The sequence below is a fragment of the Desmodus rotundus genome, chromosome 10, assembly GCF_022682495.2.
Source record: "Desmodus rotundus isolate HL8 chromosome 10, HLdesRot8A.1, whole genome shotgun sequence".
Lineage (NCBI taxonomy): Eukaryota > Metazoa > Chordata > Mammalia > Chiroptera > Phyllostomidae > Desmodus > Desmodus rotundus.
Genome location: NC_071396.1, coordinates 21,032,148 through 21,046,088, shown reverse-complemented (window position 1 = coordinate 21,046,088; position 13,941 = coordinate 21,032,148). Strand labels below are relative to the sequence as shown.

Below are 13,941 nucleotides of genomic sequence, written 5' to 3'. Positions count from 1 at the left end.
CATAGACATACAGAAAATGAAATAAACAAGCCTCGGCCCGGGATAAAAAACAAATTCTGTCTCCTGGGCCGGCTCCAATCAGTTGGTCCTGGCTGCCTGGAATACTGTTTGGGCAGCTGAGGCCCTAGTGACCTCAGTGGGGAAAAAATGTGATGATCAATTAGCAATGTCTGAGGACGGAGCTGGACTTCGGGAGGTGAGGAAATGAAAGACACCTGTCCCATCACTAGGTAAAAGCCCCAAACACTCTATCTTCTTGAATGCCAGGTTCTTCAAGGGTTTCCAACTGCACCCACCCCTCAAGGATTTTGTAAGAAGAAGTCCTTTGACAATCCCAGGAGCGTATATCACTTTTGATAATACTTGAACTAGTAATACTGAGCCTTCGACACTTGCCGAATGAAATGGGTTTTTCAGAACCTACGTAAAACTTGGCATGTGCAAATCGATCTAAGAAGTCCCCACAGTTGTTCCTTGGTGGAGCGGCCCTGAGGATGGGAGACCATTCTGTCTTCCCAGGTTCAACCATGGTTCCATTATCCGTGAATTACTTTGCACTATCAGATGACTATTACCTGCTGGAGAGCAGGAGACGCGAGACCAAGGTTCACAGGAGCCCAGGACTTAGAGCAAGCACATGGGATTTCGCAGAGAGCAAGCATGCAGCACACAGCTCACAGGGTCAGAAAGGGGAGCTCTAGTCTGACCATTCATGGAGTGACTGGGGAGGTCAGCTGGTGGAACTTGTTTTTTTAAATTCTCGCCCAAAGATATGTTTATTGATTTTAGAAAGAGAGGAAAGGAGAAAGAAACATCAATGTGAGGGAAAAACCTAAATCACTTGCTTCCCATATGCACCCCAACTGGGGATCGAACCTGCAACCCAGGCACAACGGCTGGGCATCGGAAGCATCACGCTAAATGAATGAAGTCAGACTGAGGAAGCTGGAGGCTGCATGACCCCACTTCCATGACGGTCTAGGAAGGCAGCCTCTGATGACAGAGAGCAGATGGCGGCTGCAGGACCCAGGGCGCAGGGGCACAACGGAGTGTACAGCAGTGGAAAGAGAAGTTCCGGGCAGCAGAGTGTCCTCCATCATGGCCGCGATGGTGCCTGCTCGACTGGGTACAGCCTTCAGTGCTCACGACTGTGCTCGCGTGCAGTCGATGGTTAGAAGTCAAAAGCACATAATTCGGATCGGCACTGGCCAAAGACAGGGGTGGGGGAAGAGGCCAACTGCGAAGGGATGCCAGGGGAGCTCTGAGTTGGAGCAACTGTTCCGTAACTTGATGGTAGAGTGGATTACATGTCTGTACACACTTATCAAAACTTACCAAACTCCATGTACCAAAAAGATGAATTCTGCAGTATATAAACTGCATCTCAGTATAGCCGACTTAAAAAAAACGAATGGAAGATAAATCTATAAACAAACAAGCACACACTGGAATATAACAGGCAATATACCAAAGGTCCTGCAAGGAAAACCTTGTGACCCCCAAATTTTAAAGGTGGCATTTGACCAAAAGGCTATAAATAAAAAGAGGTCCTCAGAGGGCAAGGAAGGGCCAATCCAAGTCCTTTCCCCGAGTGAAACACCCAGGGTCCTGTGACCGAATAGGGAATGTGTTTCAAAAGAAGGAACGCCACATACACGTTTAATTATGCCACTGTTCCAACGAGACAGTATAAATGTGGTAACGAACCGCGCACCGCCTTGCGCATTGGAATAAGGAGCCTTCCCCCCCTCCTGCTTGTCCTCAGTCTGAAAGAAAACGTCTCTTCAAGAGGGGTGGAAGAGTCAGGAAGGGGATGCTGCCTTCCATACCCACAGACAACTCCGTGCACTGGGAGATGACGCTGCCGAATTCCGTGTCTCCGCGAACGGGAATACGCTATTGTGCTTCTGCCCCTGGCACCGACAAGTTTAGTAAAACTTTAAGTTAAAATGTTTTATTCAAAAGGTAGTTAAGAAATGCCATGTGATGTACAGTATCTTAGAAACCCTTTGGGACATTTTATCCAAGAGGTACCTGTGTCTTAAAACATTGAATTGCAGGGCGTCCACCATGTCAAGAAGTCTGTATAATTTAACCGATTGGTTTTTTTAGGTATCAGAGAGGGCCCCGAGGACCCCACCTGAGCTGCTGTTTTCTGACTTTGCGGCTGGCTCCCTGGCTCTCCGGCTCCTGCCTGCGGGTACCCAGCAGCGGTCCTCTGCCCACACGCCCCGCCAACCCCTGCTTCCTGCCAGCAATGACTGACGGCTGCTTCAGTAACGCGCTCGTTTTATTATTTCTTTACTTGCTTCCATTTCAGAACTATTTCCTTACTTTCTAATATAAAAAATAAGACTAAGACCTCCCCCACACCCACTCACACACACACTGCACCTCCCTCCTTCTTCCATTACAGGTCAAACTACTTACTCGCACCCTCACAAATACCGAGTCTGAGTCCCACCCAGCTCAGCCAGGCAGGTAAATGAGTTACGTTTCTGTTCTGATGCAACCTTTTGTTTTCCTACGGTGAGTGCTTATCTTGTTTTTCACCTCCTTGCCTCCCCTAGCTGACGGCAAGGCTTCCGCTTCCCCATCTGGATGAGCCTGTGGCCCGGCTGCGTGCCGGATTCTGAAGCTGGACTGCTGTCAGCGCCTCTCCAGTCCTCTGTCCCTCCACAGAGCTTTATGCAACTTGACCCTTGCCTTTTGAGTGGCACTTGAGAGGGAGGTGAAGGTAAGCCCAGAGTCCCGTCGACCACCATGGACGGCAGAAGCCTTCCCAGTGTCCTTAGCTGACGGTGCCACAGAGACACCTGTAGGGGGAGGTCAGGCCAAGTGGCGTTCGTGTCTGCTAACACCTCTGAGCCTCCCCAGCAGGCCCTGCGACTCCTGATGCGCTCTGACTCCATTTCTCTTACAAGTGGAGAAAACACCCCTTAGCCTGGAACATCAGCTGATGTAACGCACGCAAGGAGCAAGGCGAGCGCCCGGCCTCACACCTACCTTCACGGCGCTGAAGCAGAGCACGTGGAGCACGGCGGCGACGGCGGCGCTCTGGGCCACGCTGGAAACGGCCGACGTCATCCCCGAAACGGCTGGAACACAAACACCAACAGCCCCTTTCTAGCCTGGCAGCCCTCACGACCAGTCTGCGCGGTCAGAACGTGAGCGAAGGGTGTGGCGTTCCTTCAAACTGAGTCTGCGGGGGCAGCGAACGGGCCCTGGCTGACCGTTTCACTCAAAAGCAAAGAAAACCCTAACCGGCCCGGCTGTCATTCAGGCCCGAGGCTACTCCGCCCTCATCTGAAGTTTCAACCCTTTACAGGAAGAGAAGAGGAGAAAGCAGGACTTACCAGAACCCCCGAAAAACAGCATGTTGATCTGCTCCAGAAGATAAACGCAGAAGGTGTCGATCTGCGGGAAGAGCCCGAGGAGGGAAATGGCAGGGAAGCAATACAAAAATACTGGAAGGGAACAGACGGAAGTGACCATGAGTGTGCGGGAGCCACACCCAGGTCCCTGCTGCGTTCCCCCGCACCGCCCCACCGGGGAACCCGGAGGACTGTCGGGAGGCGGGGCCAGGGAGCTGCTCTGCGGCAGAGGCCCGAGGAAAGGACAGCGGCCGGCCCAGGACTGCGCAGATGCCTCCGAGTGCTGAGAGAGCAGACTGGCCTTCGGTGTGAAGGGTGGACGTGGACTTGAGGTGGAAGAAGGGGGAGAGCTCGGACTGGGAAAATGACAGGAACATGCAAAACCCAAGGATGGCAGTGAGGGGAGCGCTTCCTGCATGGGGGTGTGTGTGACAATCGGAGCCTGGGGGCTGCTCGCTTTGTGCTTCTCCCCTCTCCAGCACTCGAGTCGCTGAGAGTCCTAAACACTCTACATGCCGCCTGGGGACTCAGGGTGCATCACGGCTCCAGACTCCCACGGGGGCGCGGGGGCCCGGGAGACAGTGAGTATCTGAGAAGCTCCACACACTGGGACCTGGGACCCTGAGGGGCCTGTTTCTCAGGTGAGCCAGTCACCTGGGAGACAAAGGTGGCCCTGCCGCGCCCCCAAGCCGCTACACGCAACTGGATAAAACCTCCACGTGCTATCATTCAAAGCTTCACTGAGCTGAGTTGAGGAAATAAAACAGAACAGAGCTGCATTTTATGGCAGCTTCCCTACCACTCTCTCTTCAACTCTGTTTACGCTGGTTTCACAGAACTACGCAGAAACTCGCCTCAGTAATGCGATAACCCATCCGTCTTCCTTGCTGTCTCAGTGTATTGTGTAGGGTGTCGATGAAGTCTGATACTGGTAACCCCTAATAAAGCCGAGGGCATTTTATTTGCAGCCCACCATGTCTAAGCATTGGAACCGTGCCCTAACACCACACACAAACCACAGCCAGCGGGGGGAATGGGGAGGGAGAGGGCGGTTCCAGTTACTGCTGCAACATCAGAGATGCAGACTTTCCACAGTGAAACTGTAGAAGTGAGAGATTTATGTCTCGTGCTCTTGCTAATAGCGGGTGGGAAGCAAGTGCGGGACAAATCCCTCTACAATACAGTACCAAGGACCGGTTCCAGCTCTGGGAGAGTAACGCGTGACGTAATGAGTGTTGCTGTAACAAATGGGCCTTCCCTTGGGGTTGGGGCCACATTTGGTTACATGGTGAGTGCATTGCAAATGTTTTCTGTTTCAAGACTTGAACTACAGTTACGCGCCATATAACGAAATATCGGTCAGCAAAGGACCGCGTCTAGCCAGGGTATGGGGCGAGCAAGTGGCAGCTGTCTGTACAGAGTGGGGTAGAAGTAGGTTTACAGTTGTTCATAGGGAAAATAATGCAATAACTAATGAGAATATAAGAATAAACTGTGTTTCGGTTACTCACAGTTGTAAACCTACTTCTGCCCCTCACTGTGTATTGTAAAACCTACAGCATCTGTGAGTAACGCACGTCTCAGTCAAAGGAGGCAGCAAGATACAAATACTGACTGGCCAGACGTAACTGCATAAAACACAATTTCTTCTTTCAGTTTTTGTGAGTGGACCCCAGAGACATAAAAGGAAAGACACGAGAAATGAAATTTTAATTGTAGAACATGGTGGTTGTGAGCATCAAAATTTTAATCCGTATCATCTCAAACTAACCGACGAGTTTTTCTTCTGTTAACTCTGGGCCTGGGGACCCAGCAAGGAAGCTGGGGCACTACGCTGACTCCTTGCGGGGCAGGAGCGGGCGGTGTGAGGAGACCCTCCCGTTCTCCTTCTCAAGCGCTGCGTGTGTTACAGAAACCACAGTGAGATCGAAGAACTATAGGAAGAAGTATGGGTGCGATATAATATTCACGGCAGCAAAGTATTGGAAACTGTTCAGTAAACCAGGGTGTAGAATGTTCTCTGTAAGAAATACGCCAGGCCGTAGGACCAAAAGCAGTGAGGGACTCGGTGGGGACCGCGTGAGGAAAATGAGGGGGTGAGAGACACCGGAGGCCCCATTGGAGGATGAGGTCCCGGCTGTGGGTTCAGAACTGGAACCTGATGAAAGCGCAGAGGGGAGGGGCAGCCGCTGGGGTGCCCGGGGTCAGAGCTCTGGGGTGCTGGAGGAGGAAGCTCCACTCTGGAACGTCAACACCGGGGGCAGAAGGGGAGGAGGTGAGGCCCAGATCACAGCTGTCAGGCTGCGGTTCACCTGCGGGGGAAAAGCAGCCAAGGCATGTGCGGCCTTCCCGGGACGACTGGAAAATTACACGGGAAGTTGCTAAATGATTTTGTTCTCTTTTCCCAGAGAAAAAATGAAAAAGGCCCTGAGGTGGTTGGCAATTTTCCCTGTGACCAAAGACTTTTTTCTCAGCATACGGCTGAGAGGGCCTATAATTGTCCCTCACCTCTCCCCTACTTCTCATTTTCCCTAGTAATTACCAAAAATGCAGCAACTTCTGGTGTGGTTCCGTTTATTTTCCAGAAAAAATGTATGCATAAAAATAGTGTAACTCGCTCACTGCTTTGGTTGAATGTGAATAATAATATGCACTACTACACTCGCAGCTTCGGGGTGAGAGCGTGAGGAATTAAAGCAACGTGGGAGTGAAAGCCAGACCCGGGCAGCCGTGTGTACACCGTGAATGTATATGAACATGTACTCCGCGTGTCTTCAGGGTAGCAGAGCCGTGTGGGACTAGCTGCTGGCACCAGCGCTGCGCTCAGAAAGCAACCCTTTACACACGACTCGGGCGTGTGAGGTCTCAGCGTGCAGAGCGGCGCACCCTCCCAGTCACAGTCTCTGAAACCGCCTTTGTCTCGAAGGATTACGTTACTGAAGCTGCACTATTGGGAGGGGGGAGGGTTGTGGTCCTAAGGCCGAAAATAAAACAGAAAACTCTGACACAGAAAGGAGCCCAAAGGCCATGTAACAAAGACCCCTCCAGTGCACAGCACCCGTTGACAGCTGATGGCTGGCCCAGCTCCCCGTGTCAGGGAAGTCCTTGCCTCCCCGGGCGACCCCTGACACTGCTGGACAGCCCGAAAGCAAACCAGTTTAAGGTCTTTCCCGCAGGGAGCTGTAACCCTCCTACTGTTGGCCGGGACCAGTTTAACCATTCGAAGCTGCCCTGAGTTCTCTAGCCCCCAAGTATTTCTGCTCTTAGGTGGACACTCCCAATCCTTTGTCCCCTGCTGGACCCAGGGTAGCCCATGGGGCCTCAAGGCGCACTAGCGTTGCCCCTCCCTTTGCAATACGATATTCAGAAGACCTCTTGGCTTCAGCATCCAGAGCACAGCTACAAAGCCAGTCTCCTTCCTCCTGGGCTTTTGCTGAAGTCACCCAAATGGAAAGTGGTGAAATCTCAGCCCAGACGCCCCGTCTCCGAGGCAGCACAGGAAACAGGGCCTGAGCATGAAGCCCTTTTACCACACCCTGGAAGGAAACGTAGGGAATTTTCCTTATGGAGAAGGAGAAGGGCACAGGGTGGTTCTAACATACACAAGGGACCACAAGAGAAAAAGAAATCATGGAAGAATGCTTCCCTCAGTGTTTCCATCGCCATCGTTCGCTGGGAAGGGGCCTTGTCCCTGCCGCTTTGTCCTTGCACCAGTTCCTGCCCCAAGTTCCTCCCTGTGCTTTCCTCCTCGCTGTGCTGTCCCGTCTAATCTGACATTCCCCTCCTGTCTTTCTGATGCTCCTGTCCTTGGTCACCCGTGACAGGAGGCTCTCCATCTTCCTCACCCGTCCATTCTCCGCCTGACACATTCAGCACACCCTGGTGGTCCTCACTCCCTTCCTGCCCCTCATCCTTGGCTGTCTCCCCGCCTTGGACAGGCTGACGGTACTGAGCAGACACCAAGGGCGGCACGGGTAACAGGATCACCAACAGGCAGGGGAGGAAGGTGTGTGAGGTGGGGACTGGCAGCTCTGTCCACTCAAACTCTGACCCCTTCACTGCAGCTGAGCTCAGCAGCAGGAGGGGTGAGCCAACTCGGGAGAAGGTAAAAGTGATCGGAAGTCTTTCTTGGTGTCTGTCTGTCTGTCTGTCTGTCTGTCTCAACCAACAGAACTTCACCCCCTACCCTAACCCTAAGAATCCTCAATGGGGGCACAAACAGGAGGCTACCAATGGACGTTTTTCTCTCTCTTTCTGTCTTCCCCCTTTCTTCTCCCTCTACAATCAAAAAACACATATCCTTAGGTGAGGATTAAATAAACAAATGAAATATAAAAACAAAGTGAAAAGTATCAGTCAAGGCAGAAGGAAATATTCTTTGCAAGGGGGCACTGCCTGGGAATCTGATCACGGGGTCAGTTTCCGTGTCTTTCCAACACGTTTCTGTTTCCTGCTTGAGCTCAGAGATTCTCCGAAACCTGGAGCCTAACCCTCTGGTACTGTGCTTTTTCCGCCCCCTCGTTACAGCTGCATTCTGCAGCAGGTCATGCAGCCGGTGCAGCGGCAGGGCTGGAACGCAGCCAGCCAGCCAGCCGTCAGCCGCGAGGCCCACATCCGGGGCCCTTGTGTAAACAGAGCCCTTCTCATCAAACTTGGCCTTGGGGCCAGCCACATGAAAGGCTGGGTGCCCAGCCAGTCCAGGAGTCTGCCTGGACTGAGACCTACGCCCATTCAGGTGTTACTGAGTGTCTGTCCCATGCGGGTGGGGCCGTGGCTGCCACCCGGAGGGCAAAACCACCCTGCCCTGGGGAGCCCCACTGATGCCCCTCAGCAGCCAGTCTTCAGAGGTCAGGGCGCTGGGAGTTCTCGCTCATGGGTGTCAAAGCCCTTTAGAACAATCCCGGACCAGATGCCCTGTGGCTCCGGTACCCAGACCGTCTCCTGACGCTGGGCCAGCCAACAGGGAGACACGCGTCTCTCCAGCAGCACCATGCAGGGCAGCTGCTCCTGTCAGGGATTCAGAAGACAGCTGAGGACAGAGCCTCTCTTCTCTACGCTCCTGCCCAGATTCCCCAGGTGAACTCACCTATCAGGAGGTCCCTGGCTGACTGCAGCGACGCTGCAGAGAAGAGCTGCAGGCCATACACGGTGTGCGTGGCGGGGCGCCGGGTTGTGGCCCCCGCGTCCAGAAGCAGAATAAGGCCGCACAGCACACAGAAGTAGATGGGTCTGCTGTATGTGATGATTTGGTTGTGTCCCTAGAAAACACACACAGTTTCTGAATGGTGCCTTTTGTTTCGGTTAAATGACAAAATCCTCTTGGCCAATAATTTATACCATGTAAGACAGCTTATAGCATGAAACCCTTTCTCTCCCTTCCCCTACTATATAATCCATACACACGAAATACCAGGAGAAGAAAAGAAACCGATGCTTATTCTGTCAAATAAAAATGAGAATATCAAACTCTCAGACTCAACAAATTTACCTGAAATTTTCATTACCATCTGCAGATACAACCTAGATCTAATTCAATGCTTCCCCAGCGGCGAAACTTCCATTTGCGTTGTTCATTTCACGCACAAAACCAAAAATTTAAACCATTAGTTGCTCCACATGGCCTAAATTGAGCTTCACTGTTAATGAGAAATAGAATCGCGCCCTGGCTGGTGTAGCTCAGTGGATTGAGCACAGACCTGCAAACCAAAGGGTTGCTGGTTCGATTCCCAGCCAGGGCACCAGCCTGGGTTGCAGGCCAGGTCCCCAGTGGGAGGCGCATGAGAGGCAACCACACACTCCTGTGTCTCTCCCTCTCTTTCTCCTTCCCTTTCCTTCTCTCTAAAAATAAATCAGTAAGTCTTTTTAAAAAAAGAAATAGAATTGTAAGTTGTGGGCTTCCGTTTCCTTATGGCTTTCAAAGCAAGACGATACAGGTGCAAGTTATAACTGCAGGGTCGCAGGAAATGTCCGTGTACGCCACGGCAGAGTAACACCGTTTTTAAAAACTTGCCGTTTACATACTTTCTTCTGAGGAGGCTCCAAAACTTAACACCTCTTATCTTAGTCCTCAAAATATTGTTATGAGAGGTAGAAACGGTTTTCATTTTTCTTCTCGGAAGGACAGAAACATTAAGAAGGTGAAGGATTAGCCAAAGGACATATATGCATGGCATAAGGACAATAGTGTGGTGATGGCCGGGGGCAGGGGCGGGGCGTGGAAATCAGGACATCTGTAATAGTGTCAACAATAAAAATAAAGTTACAAAACAGATATAACATCAACTTTCCAGGGCGAAAGCCAAGGAAGAACTTACATCTCACGAATCAACGTATAATACACATGGTTAAAAAAATACATATGTGTGAGTTTGGGGGAGAATGTCCTTTGCATCCATGAACTACTTTGAGAATAAAAAGGTAAAGATTGACGTGGTCGGTTTCAGACGTGAGTTTTTAGTCACTGCCTTGAACGTGTTATATTTAGAAAGGCAATTTAAATCGCCATCGCTTCTATAATGGGAACAGCCCTATTCTGAGACCGTCTTTTAATAGGAAGGAAACAGGCCGTCCGTGGGGGCTGGCGATGCTTGGCCCCGGCTCCAGGCTCAGTCTTCAAGGAATATGCGCACTCGTATGAAATTTCCTTCTGAATCCAACTAGGTCATAGATTAATGGGTATGGGAATACTTTCTCTGCATAAAAAAAAAATTGAAACTAAAGCCCAAGTTAAATTTTAATGCATTTCTTATCGAGTGAGTAGCAAAGTAAATTGGTTGGTCCAGGGAGCTATTCAGTGTACAAATACACAAGCACGGGAGACATCTCTTCAAATTGACACAGTTTAAAAAGCATAATTAAAGAGCTGTCTCCTGCTTGGCCTGATTCTTCCTTTTACTAAAAGGTTAAAAACAGACTTTCTAAGAGCTGAGAGTCTTTGGCCTTGAACAAGTTTTGGGTATCATCTTGGATCTGCCAAGTCACACTTTATTTATTGGGTGTGAGAACGCTTTCCTCGAACTTGAACTTATGAGACAAAACCTCTGGCTCCTCTTAGAAAGAGCCTCCTCTCACTACCCGTGCACACTTAGGGTCCCCACACAATTCTAAGAGTATCGCTAACACACGGCGCGTAAGTTACTTTTATCTGCCTTGGTTCCTAAGGATACCTACTAATAAAATTCCCCTGTTCTCCAGGTCTCTTCTGCACAGGCGAATCAATCATCAAAAGCCCCCAGGACTGATTTATTTTTCAATAGAAAAATTCCACTCGCTCCTCCAGGTGAAGTTTGATCATAATCTTTTTAAAAATCCTCACCCGAGGATATGTTTGTTGATTTTAGAGAGAAAAGAAGGAAAAGAGAGAGAAGGAGAGACATCGATGGGAGACAGAAACATCTATTGGCTGCCTCCTGTATGTGCCCCAACCAGGGATCGAACCCACAACCTCGGTATGTGCCCTGACGGGGAACTGAAGCCACAACATTTTCACATACTGGACGATGCTCCAACCAACAGAGCAACCAATCATAATTATTTAAAACTTATCCAACTATTTCCCATCTGTTTTTAACCTTAAAGTGCACTGGGGAACACCACCGACTTCAGCTGAGGGGACCTCGCCCGGGCAACACGAACAATGTCACAGTCCAGGCTGGAGGAGGTGAGAGTCTGCACAAACCTCCCAGGACCCCTGTGGAGGGCGGTGGGGCATGTGGCTGAGGGGCTGGGCCCTTCTCATCACAAGAGAGTGGGCTGGTCAAATGCTTCAAGTTTGTTAAGAAAAAAAATAAATAAACGGTTTTTATTACCAGGAGGCGGGGTCCCGGCAGTGCAGCCGGGCCTCAGAGGCGACTGCTGGGCGTTGTGCACGCCCGGCCACACGTCCCCACCCAAGTCAGGCAGCCTCCCCGCTTCCTCAGTGCACAGGGCACCAAAGGCTGCCTGATACCGAGCGAGTGTGCACAAGTTCGCAGCCAGCCACCGTCACGGGTCTGGCTGTTTCGGACCGGGGACATGAAATAGCTCACACTTATCCAGCCTCGCCCGAGTTCTGCCTTCTTTGTATGGATCCACATGTCTAATCCTCAGTACACGTTAAGAACGACATACTATTGTCCTCATTTTGTCAAGAGCAAAGTGTGGCATAAGGGTTAGGAAATTTGCCCACAGACAGAAGGCATAGGGGAGGCGGTGACCGAGGTTCTGCCGCTGTTAATGGGAGAAAGGGAGCACATGAAAATTAACCGGCACCCTGGGATGGCTCATGCTTTAAAGACTACTTTTTTTTGAGCCAGGAAAATACACAACTGAATAGGGAAGTACTGTTTAACTTTTCAGACCCACTAAAACTAAGACGACCGCCTTATTTCTAGCACTGAGGGCTGGGAAATCATTTTGCGTCACTCGTGATGGTTCTTCTGACAAACGCTGCCTTCCTCAGGGGGTCAAGGCCGGCGCCTACAGGGTTAAGTCACGTGCGCGGCACCTACCCTCAGTGTGATGTGATAAGAAGCCCCCTGACCCCCGGCGTCTTCCTCCCCGAGACCCACGACCCCAGTCTGATCACGTCGCAAACATCACACAAGTCCCGGCGGAGGGACAGTCTGCAGAATCCCTGCCTGAAACTCTGCAAAGCTGCCAAGGCCACCGAAACGAGGAAAAGCTGTGGAACAGCCAAGTCAAGCCCCAGGAGGTCAGGTGGTGTCCTGGGTGGAATCCCGGAACAGAAGAACGTCAGGTAGAACTAAGAAATCAGAGTGAAACAGGCCTCACTCAACGATAACGACCAGTCAGGGTTCACCAGCTGCGGCAAATGGAGCGCCCTGGTGCAAGAGGCCAACCCTGGGGGACTGGGCACGGGTGTGTGGGAGCTCTCTGTCCTGTCTTCCCTGCCACCCTGCAGACCTAAAGCCACTCGAAACTAGAACGTTCACTAGCAAAGACTACCCCGGGGGTGTTTACAGAACCTGAAGCGGCGCCAGGTGCAGCACAGCCAGTCATTGTGTCGTGGGGGGAAACAAGGTAACTACGCAGAGCAGAGCGCAGGAGGGAGGGGTGGGCGTATTCCCAGAGGACGTGGTATATTCCAGGCCTGCAAGGGGCACAGCACCCCCTGTCCAAGCCACCCTCCGCAGTCTGCCTGAGGTTGTTATTATTGTCCACATCTCTTCAGTCTCCTTACATCCCGTTTTGTTATTTCCTCTGTCACAGACGAAAAACCTGAGAGCCGGGGAAGGAACTTGCCCAAGGTCCCAGAGTTGGTGGGAGGCAGGATTCCAACCCCGACACCTGTGCGCTTCCTGTTGCCCGTGTTCCTCCCGTGGGCTCCGCCCGCACAACTGGGCCCTAAGTGCAGATTCCCGGGTGCCGCCCCAGCGCACGGACTCCGAGGTCTCCGGTTCTGTACAGGGCATCCCAGGTCTCTGCTGCTTCACATGTATCCCCCTGCACCTTGCTTTGGGGTTTGCTCGGTGGGTACTGCTGGTTAGACCTGCGTGTGAGCCTGCATGAGCCAAGCACAGCCTCCTGGCCCCGGACTCCTGATCCCCAGGCTGCTTCCAGAACCCACCCAGGGCTTGGTTTTCTAAGCGTCTAGAATGTTCTCTTTCTACAATCAGATGCATTTCTTCCAAGCTCAGGGTCCCTTGTACCATATCCGTTAGCCTGTCGTTACCAATTGTGCATTGACATTAGAAACACAGAATGTTTCGATTTTTATTTTTACTTCGTTATTTTCTGGTTTCAACAACTTGCTCAAAATTTGCCACCTCTCTGCTCCTGGACGGAAACAAAGCAGAAAAGTCTGTCAATTTCTCTAAGAGGAAGAATCGCCTGACTTTATTAATACCCCTCCCCCCAAATGTGCAAAGTAACGTTGTCTGGGAAGCGCTTTGGTTCCCCTGACGCCTGATGATGCTGAGCCCGGCTGGCAAGGGCGGTGGGCTTCAGCATCGTCTCTGCCCAGGCGTGGCTCGCTCTCTCGGCCATGGCCTTCCTGAGGATGACTCATCTGTGAACCAGGGGTGGTAAGCCAGCCTTCTGAGAGCCTGCGTGACTCTGTCTGGGCTGCTAGAGGACATATTTTGTGGCTGCCACCCCTTCCTTCCTCTCTAGAGCTGTTTGAGAAGTGCCAACGCGAGCCGGGGACTCGCTCACTCATTAGTCTGTGTCCGTGGCTCCACGACTGCCCTGAGCATGGTCGCCGGCTGAGGAGGCCCCTACCACAGTGGGAGAGGTCACCTCACAGTCTCACGATGACATGCCTGCGCAGACGAAGGAACAGCGGCCTGACCTAGTCTCTAGGCGCCAGGGCGACACAGACCCTCCAACGCCCGCGCATGCCATGCCGCCGGGTCCTGTTAACGGACGTGCCCAACCCACGGGCGATGTAGCCGCTCTCGACGCGCACCTTGACTGGCATTCTCTGTCTTCTCCTGAAAATACACATGGGAAATGGACGTCCAGCCCTCCTCCCATCACCCGGACAACAGTGACGCTGAGGACGGTGCGGGAGGACGGTGGGTCCCGGTGGGTTTGAGTGAAACTTTCCGGGGCTGCCATCGCTCCT

General features: G+C 51.8%; 1 protein-coding gene across 2 annotated transcripts in view; it reads right to left on the bottom strand.

Annotated features, from left to right (window-relative positions):
- The window catches only part of PCNX2 (pecanex 2), a 186,896-nt gene that overhangs the window by 123,419 nt on the left and 49,536 nt on the right, over positions 1 to 13,941 (bottom strand). For both annotated transcript variants that reach the window (XM_053913245.2, XM_024561815.4), the window contains exons 13-15: positions 8,461 to 8,632; positions 3,357 to 3,467; positions 3,007 to 3,098 (exon numbers count right to left, since the gene is read on the bottom strand). In XM_053913245.2, coding sequence (XP_053769220.1) covers positions 3,007 to 3,098; positions 3,357 to 3,467; positions 8,461 to 8,632 — 375 coding nt within the window. The remainder of the gene's footprint in view (positions 1 to 3,006; positions 3,099 to 3,356; positions 3,468 to 8,460; positions 8,633 to 13,941) is intronic.